We start from the raw sequence: 25,775 nt of genomic DNA on the forward strand, positions 1-25,775 counted from the left end.
CAGCTATGCTAGCTTAACTTGTGATGCGCCATGTATGCATGTGCAGTAGTCTATCCTGTTAGGTTACATGAGAAAGCAAATGCGATGACTCTCAAGGTGAGTTTTTGATAGTTCTTTGCAAACTGAGAGACATACTTGATCTCAGCTTACACATTGTTAAAACAACAATTAAGATATTATCACAGATGATACATATTGCACACTCCTACTTAATACATTGAATAATGCGTCCAAGTTTATTACAGAAATTGTCGACTTTGACTTATTGATAAAACTCAATTGTATACATCTCCTACCTTTCTCTATTGACATGGATTACTGGTTGTTAGATGACATATCAAGGTATTGAATATTATTATAAAATATTAATGATATACTAGAGTTATAATTTTAAATTCAGGAAACAGTATAGATTTGTGTCATGCAAGTGTTTGTGCCAAATAACACATCAGCTGTAAAAGCACTAAGGGAACGTTTATACTTCACGCTCAGAACACGTACGCGCACTCATCATGGCTGCCACACATTCCCATGGTTCATTTGACGCGTCCTCTGAGAAGGGCCTTAGAAATTAACGTGACGCGTGTACGATTTGCAGTACTAGCAAAAACTTTGGGGGGGGGGGGGGGGGGGTGGAGGATCGTCACAGTGTGATAAAAGTCAGAATGTGACGTCAGAGTCTCTGTTTACTATCTACATGTGACAGAATGCCGCTATGCGGATCCTCTGGTATTGATGGGAGTGCTTCAATGTTTAATGAATGGTTTGATGTGGTGAAGCAAAATGCTGACATACAAATGCATTTGAGCTGCTTTTATATTCAAGTGTCGCGTATTCCCCAACGTAATGACACGATCCATTTTAAAAGTCTCACATACCATCTTCTGTGCTGTCTTTTTTTTTTTTTGCACCTTCACAACAGCATCAGAATGTACGGCAGTGTATCTTAGCCAAAGAGAAAAAAATTAAGGGCATGGTGAAAATGTCTATTTTGTGATTAATGTGGAAGTTTCAGCTTTAATCTCGAAATGTCTACTTTAACCTCATTAGTTTACCTTATCATTAAAGTAGACCATTGTAAACGTCATCATAAAACCGACGTAGTTGTTAATCGCCATGTGCTTCTGGGGCTTCCTCCCGAACTGACAACATCAATCACCACACACAGAACACATTACATTTATGATATTCCAGCTCTCTGCACATTTAGAAACCTTACATTTATACTTTATATCACTTTCATGATGAAATGCATTAAAATATGTATGTTACATTTTACAGATAAGTTGTTAACTTCATTTAAATAATGAATACTGATAATAATTACACATGTTGTGGCAGCACAGTGGCAGAGCAGTAATGCTGCTGCCTCGCAGGGAGTCACATCGCGCTTGTGTTCCATGCCTGGAGTTTTCATGTTTTCCTAGTGGGTTTCCACAGTGTGCTCCGGTTTCCTTCCAAAGACATAAAGTTTTGGGGATTTGGCAACTCTAAAATGACACTAGTGTATGTGAATGCTTGTGTTCACCTTGCGATGATGTTCAGGGATTTTGTTTCTTTCTCGCGCCTGATGGTTGCTGGAATGAGCACATCCCCGGATTGATGGATGTAATCATTAAACACCCTTTTCAGAGATATTGTGGCAAGGTGTCCCCAGAATTAAATGGATGTTTCAGGCAATTCACAACACAGCGAAGCCGAACGTTTTCTCACCATGATGGTATCTTGCACTGGCACCTGGTGGAATCTTCCAGATTTACGTAAAGTACACGTGCAAGTATAAACAGTAAAATGTTTGCGTAGCAGTACCGTCCACTGTAGCATGGGTCGCATTGCATGAAAGTATACACCTGGCCTAACAGCGTTAGTGCCGAGAGTTACTTGGGCAGCTACAGTATATAAGCGTGTGTGACTTAAGTGTCAGGTTTGAGCGTTATCTTGGCAACAGTGCTGGCAAGTCACTGTAATACCATAATGTCATCTGGTAAGCAATATTTTTCAGCCACCCAGGTGTTGCACACTTTGACAGTGACAGAAGCAGTGGTTTTGAGAAGCTTCTCATCAGCATTGATGACAAAGTGAAGCTGTCTTCAGACAATGAATTTGAAAGAGATAGTGAAGCTGAAATCGATTCTGATGAATCTGAAAGTGACACTCTCATCTGGGTTTCTGTTGACCCTGCTTCAAATAAACCATCACCACTTTGTTTAGATTATTATTTTACTAGCCAACCCGCAGTGTAGCATACGCCGCATAATTATGTATTGATGGGTGAACACTTCCTGAAAGACACAGTTGTCCAAATGGGGTGAGTTTGAGGATACGACTGTAGGTGAATGAAAAGATGGAACTCTGGAGAGAGCAACATACAATTGTCCGTGACTGAATGAGGTTCAACGGCTTACCCACACCTCTCGGCGCTGGGTAGACACATGTTGATCCATTCAGTGTAGAGCGTGTGCAGTACCGGGCATCCAAGGGCATCACAGACCTGTTATTGTTCAATCTCACGTGGCTGAAAGCCACTTGTCCCTCTAAGAAGTTGGACACCTACCACTCGGGGGTCGCGTAACTATTTAGCAGGAGGGAGTCTTGTTCGTTATCGGAATTAACCAGACAAATCGGTCCACCAACTAAGAACGGCCATGCACCACCACCCACAGAATCGAGAAAGAGCTATCAATCTGTCAAGCCTCTCTGTGTCTGGACCGGGTGAGGTTTCCAGTGTTGAGTCAAATTAAGCGAAAGGCTCCACACCTGGTGGTGCCCTTCCATCGATTCCTTTAAGTTTCAGATTTGCAACCATTCTCACCCCGGAACCCAAAGACTTTGGTTACCCATTTGGCTGCCCGGCAGGTCATGGGAATTACGCTGCCGGATTGTCAGTCGGCATCATTTATGGTCGGAACTACGACGGTATGTGATCATCTTCGAACCTCCGACTTTCATTCTTGATTAATGAAAACACTCTTGGCAAATGCTTTTGCTCTCGCTCGAATTGTTGGCGGGCATGGCTCTGTCGTGCATGTGCCATGGTCGACTGCTTAGTGAATTGTTGGTGGGCGGGACTCTGTGAGTTGGCGGGCGTGGCTCTGTATTGCGTTCGTCTTGCTTGCCATGGACTTAGTGCATTCTTAGAGTTGGTGGGCGTGGCTCTGTGAGTTGTCGTCGTATCCCATGGTCTTAGAGTTGGTGGGCGGGGCTTGGTGAGTTGGCAGGCAGGGCTCTGTCTTGCGTCTTGCCTGCCCATGGTCGGCTGCTTTAGTGAATTATATATATAGATTATTCATTATTATTATTATTATTTGTATCATATTTAGACTTTTCACTTTGAACTTCTAGTGTTTTGCACATTTTTGACAGTATATACGTTATTAACATAATTATTGCTATTATTCGTTTCTTATTATTATTATGCTTCATTATTATTATTAATAATACATTTTATTTATTTGTAGGTACCTTTCTAAAGACTCAAGGACACCGAACAATAGATAAAACACACATTATAAACATAACTAAAAATACATAATTTAAAATCAGACAGAGCAATTGAGAATTCAAAGAGAAAAAGCAGTCTTAAACAAACGAGTTTTAACATTAGATTTGAAAAGTGAGAATGAATCAATGTTTCTAAGCTCGGAAGGTAATGAGTTCCAGAGTTGGGGAGCAGAGCAACTGAATGCTCTGCTCCCCATGGTAGTAAGACGGACAAAGGGGACAGTCAAGTGGATGGAGGAAGAGGATCTAAGGGTGCGGGAGGGAATGGCAACATGGAGGAGGTCGGACAGATATGGAGGAGCAAGGTTGTGGATAGCCTTAAAAGTTAACAGAAGGATTTTAAATTCAATGCAGAACTGAAGTGGAAGCCTGTGAAGCTGCTGCAAGATGGCAGTGATATGGTGAATAGAGGGGGTTCTAGTAATGATGCGGGCAGCTGAATTCTGGACCAGCAGAGATTTGCAAGAAAGACCAAAGAAAAGGGAATTGCAATAATCCAGATGAGAAGTGACAAGGCTATGAACAATAATATTATTTTTTACACTTCTGACTTTGTTTTTTTATTGTTTTGCATGTTTTGACAGTATACATGGTATTGTTTTGCATGTTTTGACAGTATATATGGTATTGGCATCACATTATTATTCATTTCATATTATTATTCAGCATTATTATTATTATTTGTATCATTACTACACTTTACAGTGGTGTGAAAAACTATTTGCCCCCTTCCTGATTTCTTATTCTTTTGCATGTTTGTCACACAAAATGTTTCTGATCATCAAACACATTTAACCATTAGTCAAATATAACACAAGTAAACACAAAATGCAGTTTGTAAATGGTGGTTTTTATTATTTAGGGAGAAAAAAAAATCCAAACCTACATGGCCCTGTGTGAAAAAGTAATTGCCCCCTTGTTAAAAAAATAACCTAACTGTGGTGTATCACACCTGAGTTCAATTTCCGTAGCCACCCCCAGGCCTGATTACTGCCACACCTGTTTCAATCAAGAAATCACTTAAATAGGAGCTGCCTGACACAGAGAAGTAGACCAAAAGCACCTCAAAAGCTAGACATCATGCCAAGATCCAAAGAAATTCGGGAACAAATGAGAACAGAAGTAATTGAGATCTATCAGTCTGGTAAAGGTTATAAAGCCATTTCTAAAGCTTTGGGACTCCAGCGAACCACAGTGAGATCCATTATCCACAAATGGCAAAAACATGGAACAGTGGTGAACCTTCCCAGGAGTGGCCGGCCGACCAAAATTACCCCAAGAGCGCAGAGACGACTCATCCGAGAGGTCACAAAAGACCCCAGGACAACGTCTAAAGAACTGCAGGCCTCACTTGCCTCAATTAAGGTCAGTGTTCACGACTCCACCATAAGAAAGAGACTGGGCAAAAACGGCCTGCATGGCAGATTTCCAAGATGCAAACCACTGTTAAGCAAAAAGCAAAATTGAGACGAGCCCTAATGTTCTAAGAAACATCTCAATGATTGCCAAGACTTTTGGGAAAATACCTTGTGGACTGATGAGTCAAAAGTTGAACTTTTTGGAAGGCAAATGTCCCGTTACATCTGGCGTAAAAGGAACACAGCATTTCAGAAAAAGAACATCATACCAACAGTAAAATATGGTGGTGGTAGTGTGATGGTCTGGGGTTGTTTTGCTGCTTCAGGACCTGGAAGGCTTGCTGTGATAGATGGAACCATGAATTCTACTGTCTACCAAAAAATCCTGAAGGAGAATGTCCGGCCATCTGTTCGTCAACTCAAGCTGAAGCGATCTTGGGTGCTGCAACAGGACAATGACCCAAAACACACCAGCAAATCCACCTCTGAATGGCTGAAGAAAAACAAAATGAAGACTTTGGAGTGGCCTAGTCAAAGTCCTGACCTGAATCCAATTGAGATGCTATGGCATGACCTTAAAAAGGCGGTTCATGCTAGAAAACCCTCAAATAAAGCTGAATTACAACAATTTTGCAAAGATGAGTGGGCCAAAATTCCTCCAGAGCGCTGTAAAAGACTCATTGCAAGTTATCGCAAACACTTGATTGCAGTTATTGCTGCTAAGGGTGGCCCAACCAGTTATTAGGTTCAGGGGGCAATTACTTTTTCACACAGGGCCATGTAGGTTTGGATTTTTTTTTCTCCCTAAATAATAAAAACCACCATTTACAAACTGCATTTAGTGTTTTCTTGTGTTATATTTGACTAATGGTTAAATGTGTTTGATGATCAGAAACATTTTGTGTGACAAACATGCAAAAGAATAAGAAATCAGGAAGGGGGCAAATAGTTTTTCACACCACTGTATATACTTCCGACTTTGTACTTTTAGTGTTTTCATGTTTTACAGTAGAAAGATGAGGTTTAATAAAAATGTTATTACTCATGCCAAAAAATGCAATAATTTTTACTTTTTTTTGTGAAAAAATGTAATGCTAAGGAGGTTAATCACAGTTTACCATATTTCCTTCAAGTATATTCATGTTTTTCTATAAAGGAAAAATAACTGATTAATTTCAAATAAAAAAGGTCTTACTAATTTCTTGCCTAAGTATATTAAATTATTTCAGTTAGTTTATTCAACAGTTTTGTGTAATACAAGGAAAACAATGCCAAACAACCAGGGTTGTTATAATACGGCTAAATGGGCTAAAATTCCTCCAAGCCGGTGTGCAGAACTGATCAACAGTTACCGGAAACGTTTAGTTGCAGTTATTGCTGCAAAGGGGGGTCACAGCAGATACTGAAAGCAAACGTTCACATACTTTTGCCACTCACAAATATGTAATATTCGATCATTTTCCTTAATAAATAAATGACCAAGTATAATATTTTTGTCTCGTTTGTTTAACTGGTTTCTCTTTATCTACTTTTAGGACTTGAGTGAAAATCTGATGATGTTTTAGGTCATATTTATGCAGAAATATAGAAAATTCTAAAGGGTTCACAAACTTTCAAGCACAACTGTGTTTGGGAAAACCAATACATATGATTTGGACTACTGTGTTGCAAGTCAACATATCAAAAGCGCTAATAATAATGCAACAATATTAAACAAAATCAGAAACAAATTTGTAGTACAGCTTTTGTTTACAATCATCACAGCTGTACCGCAGGTTGTATTTAACAGTGTGATACACAAGAGTCAACTCTACAGCTGTTATCTGAAGAAGTCATTAATTAAATTCAAAATGTCCATAGATTTGGATCTTATATAGTAAAGAATAAACTGAAACATAACTTTTAAGTATGTATCTGATATACCTGTAGGTATTCATTTAAATGTTTTAAATTGCACATTGTCATAGAATGTATCATTTATGAATTATAAAATAAGTGTCTTTAGTTTCAGCCAAAATGGATGGAAATATTAGCTTGATCAAGTTGCACTGATGATTGCCTAGTTTTATTAGTTACAATACAATATAGGCCAATGTAGGTTATAATGCAGGCTACAGTAGGTAAATACCAGTAATTAAACAACCCTGAATGTCTGCACAGGGGAAGGTGTGAGCGAGGTTCAAGATATTGAGAGTTTCAGCTCTGTGTCATCTGTTCTCTAGCTACTTGGTACTATTATTTAATATTATATATTATATACTAAAAACATTTCGAGCCTGCTTTCTTCCTGCATTTTGAGTAGTGAGCTGCTATTATTATTACTATTATATAATGTAAATTTATGGTACTTGTAAAAGTTAGCATTTTTTTTTTAAATTCAGTTCTATTCTCAGTATCTTTCATGCTCCCACTGATCTGACAATGTTAGTTTTATACAGGAGAAAGTAAGGTGAAATGACACCTTTGATTAGCTAACTAAATAGATTACAAATGCAAGCTTTCAAGGCAGCAAGGCCCCTTCATCAAGCAAGGTGTAACATTCCATGTGAATCCAGTGATATCTGGTATATCCATTGCCAATAAAAGGAGTCATTTCACCCTACTTTCTCCTATATCAATCTATGGCTAATATGGTACTACTCTCTACTGCTAATGTTAGTTTTCAAATCGAGACATGGTATAATGAACCCATGCCCTCAGCCAAGCAGAACTGATTCACCCACATGTGTGTGTCAGCTTTTATCCCTTCACATCAGAGAATTCCCTGTAATTTCCAATTCTATCATCTCAAAACACCACTCACATCCACAGTTATTCCCAGTCTGTCATGTGCACCACTCACATCTATGTCCACAGTTTTACAAGTCCCAGTCTCGTTCACGCACCTCCCCGATTTGACACTGTTTTCAAATAAAGATGTGGTATAACAAAACAAGTTTGTTTCTTAATTTGAAAACTACCAATTTCAGATCGGGGGAGTGTGAATGTGACTGAAAGAATAAAACTGAATTTAAAAAAAAAAAAAACTAACTTTTACAAAAATTTACACTGGCTGTTATAGACTTAAATCAAATTTATATAACAGTAATAATAATAGCAGCTCACTACTCAAAATGCTAAATGCAGGGAGGACCCAGGATCAACCCACAACCTCTTGCTTATGAGACAACACTTCTTACCTCTGCACCAGCCAAGCAGACACGTCTACTTCGTGTCAATTGATATTTGGGCTTCCATTTTTACACAATGAAAACAAATGCAAACTGAACAATTTTTTATCCTTCGGTTATATTCTTGAATAAAAGCACACTTGTTTTATTGCAGGGCAAAGAAACACATTTTGCGGCACTTGTACTTCCATGCCTATGTGATGCTACACTTCAAGGACTCTCACTACTAAAAGCAGCAAAATACTAATGCAGTACTTTTAACATTAGAATCCCTGAAGTCTACGAAAATATTCATAACGCCGGGCCACATTAAATTCCCTTGCACCTCCTCATCAGCACCTTTGTTTTGCAAAGGTGTCAATCAGCACTGGCAGAAGGTAGCCAGCTCATCCATCCTCCACTGAGGCAGCAGAAGTCAGACACAAAATTCTTACAGCTGAAGTCTGTGCATCTGGTTAAATGACTTAAGATATGGATATGAGAAAGGAAATCTGACTAACTAGTCTATGCTTGTTTAAAAAACAATTTATATAAACCTGAAACATGTACTTTGGCACACGTATGCATTCTTCTGTTCCTGATAACCCAAGCTGTCCATCAGAGGCAAGACCCCAGGCAAAAACCTGTCCTTTGTCGTTCAGAGCTAGGGTGTGAGCTTCTCCACATGAAACAGCTACAATATTCTGAGCATCCAGGGCCCCAACTTGTTCTGCAGAGAAAAAAAAATTAGTTGATCTGTTAGTAGATTGATCTTTATGCAGACCTTCAAAATATTCATTTATAGCATCTGAATGCGAAGAAAAAGGGAAAAAAGAACCCAGTGGCATTACAGAAACTGAGATGAGAATGCATTATAATTGAGGTTAGAACATTAAAAAGTAAAATTTAAAGCATGCTGTGTAGCCACCTTGAAACTCTGAAAAACTGCATTAGGTAGGTAATGTCATCATCAAATGGACAAAAAAGGTTGTCTTGCTCAGATATCACAAGGAAGCAGGAAGAAATTAGAGAAAATTCACAAACAAGTAAAACAATGAACAAAACTTTTCCATATACCCTTGAAAAAAAAAAAAAATCAGAAAGTTCAAAAGAAAATGAAATAAATAAAAAGTAGTATTAAAAGAATACTACTAAGGACGGATTGATCAAGCGAAGTTACAGCTGGTTAACTGCAATTATAGGCTATGTCCACAGTACTACAGTTTCATTTAAAAAACATGACATTACCCTGCATTTTTTACCCCTGAAAACAGTGACTTTTGAAAACAATCTCCAGAGTCGTGTAATTCTGAAAACACTGGCTAGGTACCACAATGTGGATGGGTGAAAACGTTGACTCTAATCTAGTGCTGGGCAGTATACCGGTTCATACCAAAAACCGTTTTTTATTTTTGTTATGATATGGATTTTTCTGATACCGCAACACCGGTTTAAATAGCCTGAACAACGTTGAGCACGTGGCGCAGCGGGAAACTGTTTAAGGGGGGGAACTTTATCACTGCTACACCACTAAACACGCATGCAAAGGGAGTACATGCGGTAGTGGAGATATTGCGCGGTGAAAAAAGAGAACATTCCGAAACGGAAGCTGTAGCAGACAATAAAGTTGAACATGATGACACAGAAGAACTTTTGCCACAAAAAGGAGTCACGTCTGTTGTCTGGAGATACTTTGGTTTTAAAAGGTTGGATGTGGACCATTATGCTCAAATGTGTGAATACTGTTTCTATACTACTGGATAATACTGCAAGCCAAGTTGTACTTGTTTCATTTCTTTTCAATACTGTGTAATGTACCTGGGTACTGTGTACTAGTGTGACGACATGTTGACTATATTCTCGACATTTCCACTTTAATCTCGACACTTATGATGAGAATAAAGTTGACATATTGACTTTATTCTTGTAATTTGTCATTAAAGTAGAACATTGTAAACTAAACTTCATATCTATCTATCTTAAAAATGAATATTTGATTTACTAGATTTTATCAAACCCCGTCATAAGTTATGTAGCACATTAAATGCTTTGTGTTAAGTGTTCCCTGAGCCATGTTAATCGCTACGTGCTTCTTAAACTAACTTCCTCTTGCACTAAGAGGAGGCACAGGCAGCACACAGAATACATTAATTTCATGATATTCCTGCTCCCTGAACATTTTGAATGCTAAGATAAATACTTAATATTTTCATGATGAGATGCATTGAAGCATGTATTAATCATGTTGGGGCATGGTGGCGTGGAGGTTGCACTGCTGCGTCACAGCAAGGGGGTCCTGGGTGTTCCCTGCCTTGAATTTGCATGTTTTTCTGGTGGGTTTACTCAGCGTGTTTCAGTTTCCTTTCAGAGTTATGTAGGATGTGGGGTTTTGTTATGCTATATTGACCCTAGTATATGTATTGCTTGCATTCACCCTGCGATGTGCTGGTGCTGTTCAGGATTTGCTCCTGCCTCACATACAATGCTTGCTGGGATGGGTGCAACCCTGAATAGATGGCATAATTAAACAAGTATAACAAATATTTTTTTGAAGTTCTGAACACTCCTTGGTCTAAGTTTATAACTAGTTTAAATTTCACAAAGATGTTTATCGTGTGGTGATTGGTTATATGGAGAAAGAAAAAGGAAGGATAGGAACTGGGGGTTTGGTACGTCAGACAGAGACAGCACGCATGCAATAAAGAAAGTCCGCTCAGAAGAACATCCACTGAATTCTGTGTTCGTTCCTCCGACCACCAGATCATGAACCCAACATTTACACAATATTTGAGTAAAAGCTGTGCGATACCCATTCATACATCCAGTTTTTTTGGAACCTCGTCAAACCTGCCAAAAAGTTCTCTACACTGAACGTACACCTGGGGACCCCTTAATGAGAGGGAGCAGTACTACCGCCACACTACTGTGCATGTTTAAAACCTGCTTTAATGCATTTCACCATGAAAATTTATCTTAGCATTCTACATTTTCAGAGAGCAGAAATACCATGAAGTGAATGTATTCTGTGGAGTGATCGCTGCCTGCGCCTCCTCTTAGTGCAAGAGGAAGTTAGTTTAAGAAGCACGTAGCGATTAACAACTGGGTCGGGAAACACTTAACACAAAGCATTTAATGTGCTACATTAACTTATGACGGGGTTTGAGAAAATCTAGTAAATTAAACAGTGATTTTAGGATGAAGTTTAGTTTACAACATTCTACTTTAATGACAAAATAAACTATGAGAATAAAGTAGAAATGTCAACTTTAATCTCGACATAAACGGCGAGAATAAAGTTGACATTTCCACTTTATTCTCATAGTTTATTTTGTCATTAAAGTAGAATGTCGACATATAGTTTGTTTTTTTTTTCTTCACCGTGGCCCTAATACGCTTCCGTAGGGCTATACAACAAATAGCATTAAAAATGCAAGTTGCAGTTTTATTATTTACTAGCCGACGCCCACCGCAGCATACAGCGGTGTAAGAAGAGGAACAGAAAACAGTGAGAAAGGAATTCAGAAATCAAGAAAGAAATAAATACTTCTTGAAAGACGCAGTGTGCATGTAGAATTTCCAGCCAAGCAGGATTACATGTGAAAGTGATAAATAAATCAGGCTTTCCGAATTTACGTACTATGGCCATGACATCCCGATAGTTTTGTTGCATGTATCTTGGACTTCCTGGAAATGTGGATGGTAATATGATCATTTTGCCTACACGTATGTTGTTATTTTCAGCGATTGCTTGCAGTGCGTCTGATAGTCCTTTGTATTGTTCCATGCGCAGGCCTTGTTGATGTAATCTGAGATAGTTGAGACGCGCACCCTCTGTTTTAACATACGCATCTACGACCCTTTCAGCAGGCGTTTCGCCATCTTCTCCGACGAAAATCACTGCAACATCGGTGTGTCATGTCGGGGCATTGTATCATCATAAATCCTGCCTAGGGTTTTCCTTGACAACCATTCGTGCAGATGCTGTTGGATTGGAGTGAACGATTTCAAGCATGTGTTTATATGATTTAGCAAAGGGATTGATGGTTCTGAGCATGGAATCTAGCTGGAGAAGTACAAAATAAAGCAAACTCTGCATGCAGCGAAAATGTAAGCGTACCTCAGTAGCTTGCGCTGTGTCAAAAACATACAACTGTTTTTGGTAGAAGTGTTAGCATATAGTGGAAAGATTTGGTGATAAATTTGCCCATGTATTTTAAAACAGTATGGTCCGTGGCCAGGAGGTTGAGTTATCTGTGTACCCATAGAAGCAAACGCTACAGAAGAGTTGTATTTTCAAATGTGTTCACAATAATTTTTAGCTTCTGATGTTTGCTGTGTAAGAAGCTGTTGTAAAGACACAGGTGGCTCCCGCAAAGGTGGTAAAGCTACTTTACCATTGTGGCAGCACCTTGAGTACTTGTTGGATGTATTACGCTCAGCAGGCCAGTATAGTGCATGACATGGAAGAGGACGAAAAGGAATCGAGAAATGCCGTTTCGGCTGCGTGTGGGCGGGACCGGTTTTGAAGTGGAAGCAGGATGAACCAGAAGAGAAATATATATGAGATGTATATAGCTTAGCTTGAAGCAAGGTCCATATTAATGCAATTTCCCTTAATGATGGTTCAGATGGTAAAGATGTCATCACCAAGTTGCACTTATTTTAAATTTTATTTGGTGAATAACTGTGTAATACACCTGGGCTTGAAGTCTTGCAGTAATACTATTATTACTGGAAGTTGCACTATTATTTATTTTATTTTTATTATAAATATTATACAGTTTAATGATGGTAAAGTTGTTTAAAAAGTCACTTTAACATGTCATTGGACAGAGATTGTTAACATTAACAGAAAGTGTAGTTGGTTTACAAAAAATATTTACTATCTATTCCTTTTCTAAGACATGTTCAGTGCAATACAACTTTTGACAAGCACCTCTAGATATTTTACTAAGTCTAAATGCCTCTCTGGATGGTTGAAAATATGTTTAAGTTGTTTGCAAAATTTGTTCAATAAAAAGGTTCTATATTTTGACTGCAACTGTCATGCAATGTGATTCCTTCTCTTCATTTGTGCCACCCTCTTGAAAACTATCACTTTATGGGGCATTTCAAACCTGTATTAATACTTGTGTGCACATTAAAATGTTTTTTTTTTGTACAATGTACAATTCTCATGACAGTGGAATAGGTTATTCGTAGCCAGGAATTGCAGTGGAAAAATGTAGTTAACATCCACTCATGCATGGGAAAAAAATACTCTTGAATACCGTGAAACCGATATAATTTTGAAAAATACCGTGATATAGAATTTTGGCCATACCACCCAACACTACTCTAATCATGTTCTGATATGTTTGTGCTTATTACATAGCCCTTCCCTGATTTGGTCCTGCCCATCACAATATTTCATTCCCTGACTGTTCATATTTTATGGAAGAAAACCATGTTCCAACATAGCAGACCTAGAGGCGCCATGTTGTGTTGTTTAACTGCATGTACCTATATTGAATTTTGTACACTATGATTTCTGCAGACATGCATAAAAGTCAAATGTACTGGTTTCTACAGTTACATAATAAATCCCATAGCCATTTCAATTGATGTGTGCCCACTGTCATGCCATGTGTGTTTTCAGTCATTTTACCACGGGCAGAGATACTTTTGTAAAAGTTGTGAAAACGCTAGTGTGGATGGAGATCATTTCAGTTTAAATCATTTTTAAATCAAAATGATTTTTAAATCAAAACCATTTTTAAATCAAAATGTAGTAGTCTGAATATAGTTGTAGTTACCATTCCTTCATTTCAGATGCACACACTATTATGGATGATCTACAGGGCAATGGCAGAAGTGATGATAATGCTGATTAAGTTGTAGAGGTCTTTCTTTTTTGCTTTCTTAAAAAATGAACAGGGTTCCCACTCTTTTTAAGGAATCATTTTCCAGGACATTTCCAGGTGCTTTTTCTGGAAATTCATGACAGGATCTGGTCATACAGTCATACACTTTAGTCGCAGGCTTAACTCCATTTTAATTTCTCTTTGATTATGCAGGGACTTAGTGTCACCGATATGCTAAATTACATAAAGGCAACACCAATTAATGCACTGATGTATAATGGAGTTGTTTGACCTCTTTTTGTTACACAGTTTTAAACTGCAAAACTCTTTTAAAGAAATAAATGCCTCTTGGATTGTGGAGAACTATCCAAACACTGACATATACTGAGCAATTCCATAATGTTCAGTATAGAGCTGTTGATCACACCATGAAATAGGCTACCATAGTGACCTAATTTCAGTAAAAGTTACTTGCACATTACATATTATGTCATTGTTTGCATCAAATAAATTTATGTACAATGTTTGTATTAAACAAAACTGCATAGAGCCAATTTATTGCCTATATCATGTGTATGATGCCTATAACACTAATATATGCAACAATTGGCATGCGACAAAACAAAGTCAGAGTTAACTTTCAACTGGTAGCTTTACTGGGAATACAGCAGCTGTAGAATTTGCATAAGTCAAGGACAAAGATTATAATAAAGAACTTATCTTTGTGGGAAAAGAAGCAAAATACATCCATTTTAAATCATGATAGCCTTGCCATCAATTCCCGAGTTGAAAACTTGGTTAAACTAGAAAGAATACTAGAAACAAAGGATAAGAGCCTGAACTCCAGTATACTGGAAAAAAAACAATCTATAAGTCACTGTAGTGTAACCTATGAAAAAGGCATCTGGTGTAGGCCTAGGTTTAGAAACAATGCTGGTGTTGCTCCTTGAGGTCTGATAAAACTGCATCCAGACCGATGACCTTTCTTTTTTTCAGCAACACTTTTACGATAGGCATTAGATTTTGTGAGCAGTGTAAAGTCCTGTTTTCTCTCAGCCTTCTCTGCCATTGCATCTGCTTCTTTTTGCATTGCCTCAATGCTAGTGATTATTTTCTGTCTCTTTGCTGCCACTTTTGTGATTTCAGAGCGGAGCTCTTCTCTTTGCTTGTCATGTTCAGTTTCCTTTTTCTTCTTTTTTTCATCATCAAGGTATTGGACATATCGCATCCTGGCATTTCTGCAATGCTGCAAGAGGGGCTTTGGCAATACTCCATCAAATGAGCCACCAGTCAAAGAATCTTGGATTAGGCGAAGAGACATCAGAGTCCTTCCTTTCAGATTTGTAACCAGCATGTCCTTATTCACAGAGTACCCTCTTTCGACCGCTGCTTGCCCATGTGACAATGTGAACAGGTCTTTCATTGATTTCCACAGAATTGCGTACTCTGCTTTGTCACCAGCAAATCTTCCCATGAATGTGTCCAGCCGACAGGAGCTACTTCTATACCCTTGAAATTCCTCCTTATGGTGCTGCACTATTTCAGTGAGGAACATCTTGTACTCACTCAGGATTTGGTCACAGTCCTCTGCTGTATGCCATTTGGCGTTAAGAAGCAGCTGTAAGAGCTTCTCAAACATGGAGATGGCACTTTTTTCATCGCTGATCATAGTTACTGGATCTAGGCACGCCATGTGCCTTACTGCTGCATAATTCAAAGGGCATTTGTCCAGCAGTTTCTTTACTGTTGCAGACAGGAAGGCTACACATTCTCTCCGGAATTGTTAACCCGGCAGCGGTTTTTCAAGCAGCTTCTCTGAGGCTTTCTCAAGAGCTTGTTTGGTGGCAAAGCCAAGATCCACCTCTTTCAGTGGCAAATGGAGTGTTTTGTCCAGTACATCAATTTTAAGCATTTGGGACAGGTGTTTTGATGTTATCCAGTACCTCCCTCTTCATAAAGCATGAAATCAAACTCTTCAGAAGGGCCTGAAGGTCTTTTGCCAAAAATGGCATCATGGGGGCATCAGTCTGGAAAGTCTCAAGAAAGGGTTTCAGCCGTCTTGCCACATAGGCAAAAAACTGTAATTTTGCCTCAAAAAGGGGGTCACCAAAAGCCTCTCTGACCACAGTGTATGATGTTGACGTTGGCATTTTACTCTTTGGCAGTTTCTTGTAATTGTCGACAAATATTTCAACATCTGGCCACATCTTAAGTGCTCTCTCTGCCACTGGCAAGTCCTCCACCCACCTGTGAGCACAGAATTTTAGAGGGAATGTTGATGTTTCGTTAATTTCAATAAAGTCAACCCGTCTGGCTGGTGTGTCATGAAAAAGCTGCCAAAGGGCTCTTAGTTTGTCACCTATCTTCCATCCACTTTCCTTCTCACCTTGTTGGAAGCTTCCATGAACTGTATGAAGACCACAGGTTCCTAGGTTTATCAAGCTTCTAATATCTGGGGCCTCCTTAGACCTGTCTTCTTCAAATAATCTCAAAAATTTTTTGTTGACACTTCGTCCATCCATCAAGATTTGCAGGAGCTTGTTTGGATCAAGTGGAGAGAGGGAAACTTTAATGCTCTCAACAAGCTTCTCTGATTGTGTGTGCCCTAGAAACTGGGAGTCCAGATAATGCACAACTACCTTTTCTTCATTATCACTCCAGTACCGCACAAGCACATCCATCTGCTCGGTCTGTGTTATTTTGTTGAGGCATTCATCAAATGAAATGGTATAGCAGTTGGACTGTCTAATGTCTTTCACTAGCTTGTCTCTGAAATATGGTGCAAGGCCAAAACACATCAGATACGCTGCTTTTGTTGCACCACATGAGAATTTTTGGGCAATTTCACTATCTGGAAACATCAGGTGAAACAATGAACCCATATCTGAACAGGAATTGAAAGAATATTTGGAAAGGGCCACTTTAATCACCCAGCGGATCTCTGCTTCTAAAACAGCTTCACTTGAAAAATGAGCTCCGATTGTGGGTGTAGCTTGAGGTGGAGTTACAGAAGTTGATGGCTGGACCTCGCTGCTTCCTTGACTCTCTGATTCTGCTGCCTGTCTGCTAGCTTCAGAATTTTGGGGGGTGGGAGATTGATTGATGAAATCAGTCATGCGTGGTCCTGTGCCTTGACATGACCCTCTTGTGTCCCTGTCCTTTGGCATGGCTTTTAACAGCAGAAATGTCCATGTTGCCTACATCAAAAGCTTTCTTGCATATCTTGCAGTATGCCCGATGTACATTATCTGTCACATGTCCTATCCAGTCCCTGAACTCAGGATTTATCTTCCATTCCTCCTTAAACGTACACCTCCTTGACATGATTCTGCTTTCCCTCACTTCTGTAATTAGAAATACATTCTCTAAATTAACCATTATAGGCTACTATTTTTCCTGCAACTCTGCCTATTAGTGTCAAAAACATTAAATACAGTAATGTACAAAAATGTTGGCTAAATAGAAATACTGATCCAGTACAGATTTTCTGTAGGCTAACTGTGGTAAACTTAATGTGAAAGCATACCCATATAATTCCTCTAGAGGGAGCTAACGTTCTGTGGAATAATGGAAGCAAGCTAGAATAAGAAGTTGAGCCAGGAGCTGTTAAGCGTGTTCAGTTGTGCAAATAAACGGCACAAGCCAAGTAATATTTATTGTGTGGCGATTGCTCGGATGGAAGGATATCACATGAACCTACACAAACACACAAGAACAGGCATTTAGATGTAGGCTTCAAGTAGCCTAAGCCCTATTTGTTTTAAATGAAAGCAGTAGCTCTTAGTCTAATTCTTTTTAAGACTGTTATCGTGTTCGTGCTGTTTTAGGTTTGGTTCACTGAATTTATTTGCTTAACAGTGGGACCACGTAGGCCTACAAAATGATTTTAGATTGATTAAGCAATTTCCTCCAGGATCAAAAAAGTATTCTGATTACCGTCATTAGACAATTAGCACTATGCTAACACCTAATGGGAATTGCCATTAACAGGCTAACAGAAATTAGCATCGCCAATTTACTTGACATGTTTAATATGTGACCTGGGTCCACATCAGACGGTATGAAGTAACAAAACTGTCAGTTGCACCATATGCACTGTGGTCATACTTACAGTCATGCACTCAGCAGAAATTTCAAGTGATGAACTGATGTTCTGTTGTTCTCCTGTCAGCTACTGACAAGCTAGAGCAACGAGGGTCAAAACTCAAATATAATTGCCTATACATGTCTCAGTAGGTGGAGACATTGCGCAGCAGAGGCCACGACCTAGCTCAGCTGTCATCATATCTAGACTTATGAACAGCAAGCTGTTTCAAACAGAAAAATTAAAAAGTGAAAACAGAAATAAAATTCCAGGACAAGAAAGATTATTTCCAGGACATTTGGCCATTTCGATCAGTTTCCAGGTCATTTCAATGACTGGAAAATAACCCTCAAAATTTTCAGGTTTTCCAGGACGCGTGGGAACCGTGATGAAGGAAAATGAAGAAGCAGATGTAGGTGGTGCAGAAGTAAAGAGATGAAGTCTATAGGGTAAATATATCATTATTTGGAATATATACATTGCATGTGTGTTCCTTGTCTACAACAATCTGTGTAAATTTAGGATGGCAGGAAATGCAAGGAAAGAAATGTTGAACACATACCCAAAGCAGAAACTGTTTCCATGTTATACTAATAATGATGTGAAGTGTATAATGTGTGAAGACTTTAGTTCAAATATCAAACAATCATGTGTGCTTTAATTCAAGAATATAAGCAAAGAAAAAAAAATCATTCAATTTATATGTTGCTGTCAATGAGCTAAAAACCCAAGCTCAAATGTCAATCAACAGAAAGTTGATATGTATTCCTGGATGGTGCAAAGGTAAGAACTGCTGCCTTATAATCAGGTTCAAGTCATTGACAGCAACATGTTATTTTTTTTCTTTGGTTATATTCTTGAATAAAAGCGCACATTTATTTGATATTTGGACTAAAGTCTTCACACATTATACACTTCATGTTATTAGTACTATAACATGGAAAACGTTTCGGCTTTAGGTATGTGTTCAGCATTTCTTTCCTCGCATTTCCTGTCATCCTACATTTAACCAGATCATTGTAGACACTGAATACACATGAAATGTATGTATTCCAAATAACAATATATTATTCACCCTCTACAACTCCAGGCACCTCACACCCACATAAAGTGACTTGAGCTGGGAGAACTTCAGCTGCATCGGTGGGGGGATGGGACAGCAGGCTGCTTGTGCTGACAGACACATCTGCAAAACAAAAGACGCTGATGGAGAGATGCAAAGGAATTTAAGGTGGCTCGGGATTACGACTTTTTTCGTAGGATTCTACTGTTAAAAATAATCTTTTGAAACGGAGAAATATGGAATGTGTTAAATTTTGAGATAGTCATTAGTACATGGAAGACATTAAACTTCTGTCTTGATATTTTGTAAATGCTAGGTTAACAAGAATTAATACTGTAAACTATGCTGAGACCAATAACCTGTTTCTATCAAAATGTGGTCTTTTAAAGATGATATCCAACCTTTTCATTTATAATTTTATCATAAGTATAAATATATAAGAAAAAAATCTGTCAAAAAGCAAATGAAATAAAAGAGTTGCAACATAGTAAGTATCAGATCCCTGTATATATTATAGTTTGTTGATATATTAAAAGGAAAAACAAAAAGTGTAATCGTAATAGGGAACACACTGATAAAAGTCTCAGTACTCAAAGCACTTGCCTGATTGTACCTAAGGTCACTTTTAAGGTGGTCCAAGAAACTATGGTAGAACCTCCAATAAGGTAGGAGGCATCAGGCATTAATAGTAACAGTCCATAGTTGGATTAAGCTGGAAAAACATTTTAAGACTCTAGTTGCTGGTCATGTCAATCTGAGGATGTCAGATTACAGAACTACACATCGCAGGGGAGGATAAATTACTCGACTCTATAATGACTTTTCAGCAAAGTTTAAAATTCCCAAACTATCACAAGTTTGCCACACACTGACAGACTATTAACTTGGTACCTGCCAGCTCTGCTCCCTTTACAAATGCTTTCCAGATATGGTGAGTTCATCCATAATTTCAACCATTTTTTATTCTTTTTCAATTCTGTTGTTATACTATAAACAAAAAACAGGCAGATGAGCCTCTCTTATGTTTGCATGGCCCAAAACATCAGCTTATTCCTCATGGCTGCAATGTATGCATTTAACTCCTCGATGAGCGCTCATTGGTTTTCAACTCTTGAACATACACAGGTCCGCCTCTGCGACTTATCACAAAAATCTAACCTGTTTGGTTTAGAAAGGGGGAGTCACAGGGTATATCAAGGTACACTGCTGGTGGTTCGAAGAGCGTGACACAACTGCCCCTAACTACTTAAGATTATCTAAACAAAGTCTGTGACTAAGCAGTGCTTGAAAACTGCAATGTTCAGGCAATGAAGTGTAAATGGAACCTTTACAGTCATTAGTTACTACAATGAAATCTGAAAACAGACTTGGTCCGGAATAAATGTTTAAATTTAAAATTAGGCACAACAAAGTAGAATCCTCAGGTGGAGGAGTTCAAATATTTTAAGTTATGTTTATGAGTGATGGCAGAAGTGACTGTACTAGAAACAATGCTTCTTTAGATTGCCAGGAACCAATTAAAGGTGTATGTGCATTTTATGAGGATGCTCTGTGGGCGCCTCCACAAAATGTGTATTAAACACAGCTCACTGAGAGAAGATACTCTGGAAGGATTATATATCTCTACAGTTTGTGATCACAAAGGAATTTTTATGGAAGCTGCTTTTTATATTGTCCCTTTAACATGCACCCAGACAAGAAGATGGAAAGACAAATTATGTTTAACAAGTTTACTGTTTAATCAAGTCAAGAGAGATTGCCTGAAAAAAAATTAGCCATATTAATGCACACTTGAAAAAGTTTTCAGTTTTCTCCCCACCAAGTACCCAATTTTTTAGACACTGGGTACAATTCCCTATAATTCCGTTATATATAGTTTGATATATAGTAAATGTTTCTTTAAATTAAAAAAAAAAAAAAACAGTCAGCTCTGAATGGTTGCACTTACTGAAGTAATAAAACTGAACAAACCAAGTTTCTGCTGCATGTGCAAAGACCTTAGTGACCAAATGCATGGAATTAGCCTAATCATCAAAATTGTTCTAACCACAGGAAGCCGATTGTGAGGGATTTGTGTCGGCTTTGTAGCTTTTGTACATGTTAAAGAGATGCTCACTGATAAGGAATCTCTTGTTACAACTTGCAGCTTAACATTTTAAAATTTGTGATTGCTGTACATAAAATATGCAGCCAGAGATACTGTCAGCCAAGCAAAAACATAATGATTATACAGAATACATTAACAATAGGGAAAAAATTAATTCACTGTATAAGGTATATTTCAAAAGTTCTTTATAAGCTGGTATTTTACTTAACTAATACTTATGCTGGCAACACTTTATTAACTCTAAGTAACTAAAGTCAGATCAGTTTGGGCAGCACGCACTGGTACAGCATGTTGTCGCAATCAGCACATGATGAATTCCAGCGACCTCATGAGTGACTAAGCATATCAATTTTTATAGATGTTTATAAGCTGTAACTTGGGACATTTTATTTTCATGCTGCAGAAGAAAACAGATGAATTTTGAAGTAAACAAATCCCTCTATAAATATTTACTTTACTAGCCAACCCGCGGCGTAACATACGCCGCATAATTATGTATTGATGGGTGAACACTTGCTGAACGACACAGTTGTCCAAATGGGGTGGGTTTGTGGATACCACTGTGAGTGAATGAAAAGATGGAACTCTGGAGAGAGCAACATACAATTGTCCGTGATTGAAAGTGGGATCGTCTGTGACGATGGAGGCCATGCTGGTGAAAGTTACTTCGTCGGTAGGGATAAGTTTCAGCACTTGTTCATTAAGGTGTAGCGAGTCTTCATTGTTGACGCTTAATATAGCTTGCGTACTGAGTTGTTCCGGAGTCATAGTTGAGAAACACTTTTTTAATGTCTTTTAAGCACAGGGAAAAAAATTAACATGTGAAACATCCGTAATGTAATAAGCCACTAAGAAAAGTAACACTGCAACAATGCACGCTACGATCCGATCGCTGTAAACAGAAGTGAAAACAAAATCGAGGCCAGTGCATTCTTTAACTGCCTTGTAGCGCAATGGTAGTGCTGCTGTTTTGCAGTAAGGAGTCTATGGAAGATTTTGGGTTCGCTTCCCGGTTTCTCCCTGTGTGGATAGCGCTTTGAATACTGAAAACACCGATATATCAATGTAATGAAGTACAGTGATAACTCGCTATATCGCGCTTCGCCTTTCGCGGCTTCACTCCATCGCGGATTTTATATGTAAGCATATTTAAATATATATCGCGGATTTTTCGCTGCTTCGCGGGTTTCTGCGGACAATAGGTCTTTTAATTTCTGGTACATGCTTCCTCAGTTGGTTTGCCCAGTTGATTTCATACAAGGGACGCTATTGGCAGATGGCTGAGAAGCTATCCAGCTTACCTTCTCTCTCTCTCTCTCTCTCTTGCGCTGACGTAGGGGGGTGTGAGCAGGGGGGCTGTGTGCAGCTGCTTCCTGAAGGACATGCTGCACGGAGCTTCGCATACTTAAAAGCTCAAAGGGCACATATTGATTTTTTTTATCTGTCTCTCTCTATCTCTCTTCCTGCTCCTGACAGAGGGGGTGTGAGCTGCCGCCTTCAACAGCTTTGTACCGGCGGTGCTTCGCATACTTAAAAGCCAAAAAGCCCTATTGATTTTTTTTTGACTGCTTGCTTTGCACTCCTTTGAAAAGGAAGATATGTTTGCATTCTTTTAATTGTGAGACAGAACTGTCATCTCTGTCTTGTCATGGAGCACAGTTTAAACTTTTGAAAAAGAGACAAATGTTTGTTTGCAGTGTTTGAATAACGTTCCTGTCTCTCTACAACCTCCTGTGTTTCTGCGCAAATCTGTGACCCAAGCATGACATTCTAAAAATAACCATATAAACATATGGTTTCTACTTCGCGGATTTTCCTATTTCGCGGGTGGCTCTGGAACGCAACCCCCGCGATGGAGGAGGGATTACTGTATTATTATTTTTATGCGTCCAGCGCTCTCGCTCTCGCGCACCTGTATGCGTGTGTGTGTCGCTCGCTCGCTGCACGTGTTCCTGCAGGCATACCAGTAAGTGAATGAAAAGATGGAACTCTGGAGAGAGCAACATACAACTGTCCGCAACTGAAAACTGGTTTTGCCAGATACATTCACATCTTTTTGAAAGTTTGGCCCTGTGCCTTATTAATTGTCATTGCAAAGGCAAATCTAACAGGAAATAATGTCTTTGCTCAGATGCACTGCAGGCTCTCTCTCAGCAGCGCAGGAGCCTTCCCAGACCCCCCACCCCACCCCACCCCACCCCCCAAACCCCCATCTCTCTCTCTCTCTCTCAGCAGCACACGAGCTCCCTCCCCCTCTGTTTCTCAGAAGCACAGGAGCCCTCTCTCTCTCTAACATTGCAGCAGTTGTACAAACACCTTTTTTTTTTTAAATGAGTTTTAAACACAGGGGGAAAAAAACCCAGGCTCCCTGCATGCGCAGGCTCTCTCTCAGCAGCACACGAGCCTCACGAGCCTCCCCAGCCCTCTCTCTCTCTCTCTCAGCAGCACGGGAGCCCCCTCCCCCTCTGTCTCTCAGAAGCAGGCGAGCCCTCTCTCTCTGTAACATTGCAGCAGTTGTATAAACACTTTTTTTTTAAATGAGTTTTAAGCACAGGGGGGAAAAAAACGAACATTTGAACAAATCCAAACTTTATGTAAAAGCCAACCAAGATAGTAACATTGCAGGAGTTCACCATTTTTAATCAGGCGACTGACAGTAGTGGAGTCAGGCACAGAGGAGGTCAACTGCTGAGAAAGCGTCTCGACTGTTGCAGGGCGGTGAAGCAGGTGAGACGCTAATGAAATAGAGGCACAGGGCTTATTGGTTTTTAAAGACTGCTTCCTTCATTGTGTTTTAACTTCAGTTTTAAAGGATTGCGCGGCTCTCTCTTGCGCTGCCTGTGTGTGCCTGTGCCTCTGCCTCTGTGTGTGTGCATGGCTCTCTCTCGCGCGCGCTGCCTGTGTGTGCGTGTGGCTCTCTCTGGCGTTGCCTCTATGTGTGTGCGCGGCTCTCTCTCACGCTGCCTGTGTATGCCTCTGTCTCTCTTTGGCGTTGCCTCTGTGTGTGTGTGTGTGTGTGCCTCTATCTCTCTGGCGCTGCCTCTGTGTGTGCACGCGGCTCTCTCTCGTGCTGCCTGTGTGTGCCTCTGTCTCTCTCTGGCGCTGCCTCTGTGTGAACCAAGATTCCACTGAGGTTGACTAATGAAAAGTCAACGTGGCTCAGAGCTGCATGTGGACTGTGGCACAGACAAACAGAAATGACGGCATGTTTTTCGAGGCGTCGCGTCCGAGTTGGTGGGCGTGGCTGTGATTTTTTCGTCGTATCCAATGGTCTAAGAGTTGGTGGGCGTGGCTCCTTCCTGCGTGCGCCACTGGCGTCTTACTTGTCGGCCGTTTAGTGAATCCACACCCCTTCCGGCATGCTTTCCATGGTTGGCTACTTGTCTTCTGGCTTAGTGAATTATATATATATATATATATATATATATACTGCATTTTCTGATAAAATAATGTAATGACCTGGTAATCCTGTCTGGTTTTGAGCAGCCTAGTATCAGTATAATTATTGTAAACACTGTTTATAAGCTAGTAATGTTACATGGCTGATCAAGAATATTTTAGGTGTCTTTCTTCCTTTACCAACCATCAGACTCAATTATATTTCTCCTTTAGTTAAATCTGAACTGGCTTTTCTTCTGGTTAACTGTAGAAACATAAAAGTTTCTGTTAGTTCTATCAGCTGATCAAATGAACACTTTTATATTTCTTACAAGTAAAATATACATCTTCTTTTCAAATCCATCACTTAGCGCTGATTGGTTTAACCTCTGTTACATACTAACACTTAAAACTGAATGGTTTATTACTTGTGTTAGATAGTGTAGTGATGTGTCTTACAATTGCAACAATAAGCAAATCACTAAACATTCCAGTTATCAAAAATATTGTATACTGTACTAATTCTATGATGAAAGTGATGCCCAATTTTACTCTAGATTTACCAATGCATCTCAGGGTGGGGGAAACAGCAACACCAACACCTCAGAGCTGGGTTGCAGAGTGGCTTAGCAGATGCCTTCCTATACAACTCCATTCCTTTTCTAACCCATTTATCTAGTTCTGGGATGCGGAGAGCCAGTGCCTGTAAACTGTTTCTGTGAAAAGAAACCAAGGTCAATTCACTAATCAGACAGCTGGTAGTGGTATTTGGGTTCTTCTTGTCTGCACTTCACAAAGCAGTGTAGCACTGCATAGTGCTAAAGTGGGGCTGAGGCAGGTATGGATGGGTGGGTTACCGATTGTTAGAATTAAACGTGCTGAAATTCCAAATGGTTAAACGATGTCATATTCTAATTACTACTATAACTACTGCCAATCACTGTGCTTTTAAAGCAAAAAAATTGCAAATCACTAAAAAGTACATAATCGTGAACATATAGGAAGCAAATTGCAAAACTTTAATATAACTTACCCATTGAAAAGATACATTGATGAGAAATTTATTGAAGATGCTACCTTACTGGCAGAGCATACAGAAAGAAAGTTGCAGTGAAAGGGAGAAACAATAATAACTAATTGTTTCTCAGTATGAAGCCTTTGTGTTATGTGCTCTTGTAAATATTTTACCCAAGTATGCAGGGCTTGAAGTTCGGAACGGAATTACATGCATCTCAAACTAATTAAGTTTCCACAAATTCTAATTTTTGATGTGCAATTTTTCTGTATGTATT

General features: G+C 39.2%; 1 protein-coding gene across 2 annotated transcripts in view; it reads right to left on the reverse strand.

Annotated features, from left to right (window-relative positions):
- The window catches only part of herc4 (HECT and RLD domain containing E3 ubiquitin protein ligase 4), a 139,718-nt gene that overhangs the window by 93,230 nt on the left and 20,713 nt on the right, over window positions 1–25,775 (reverse strand). For both annotated transcript variants that reach the window (XM_051923411.1, XM_051923410.1), the window contains exon 3: window positions 8,579–8,738. In XM_051923411.1, coding sequence (XP_051779371.1) covers window positions 8,579–8,738 — 160 coding nt within the window. The remainder of the gene's footprint in view (window positions 1–8,578; window positions 8,739–25,775) is intronic.

Source organism: Erpetoichthys calabaricus, chromosome 2 (assembly GCF_900747795.2).
Source record: "Erpetoichthys calabaricus chromosome 2, fErpCal1.3, whole genome shotgun sequence".
In the NCBI taxonomy this organism is placed as follows: domain Eukaryota; kingdom Metazoa; phylum Chordata; class Cladistia; order Polypteriformes; family Polypteridae; genus Erpetoichthys; species Erpetoichthys calabaricus.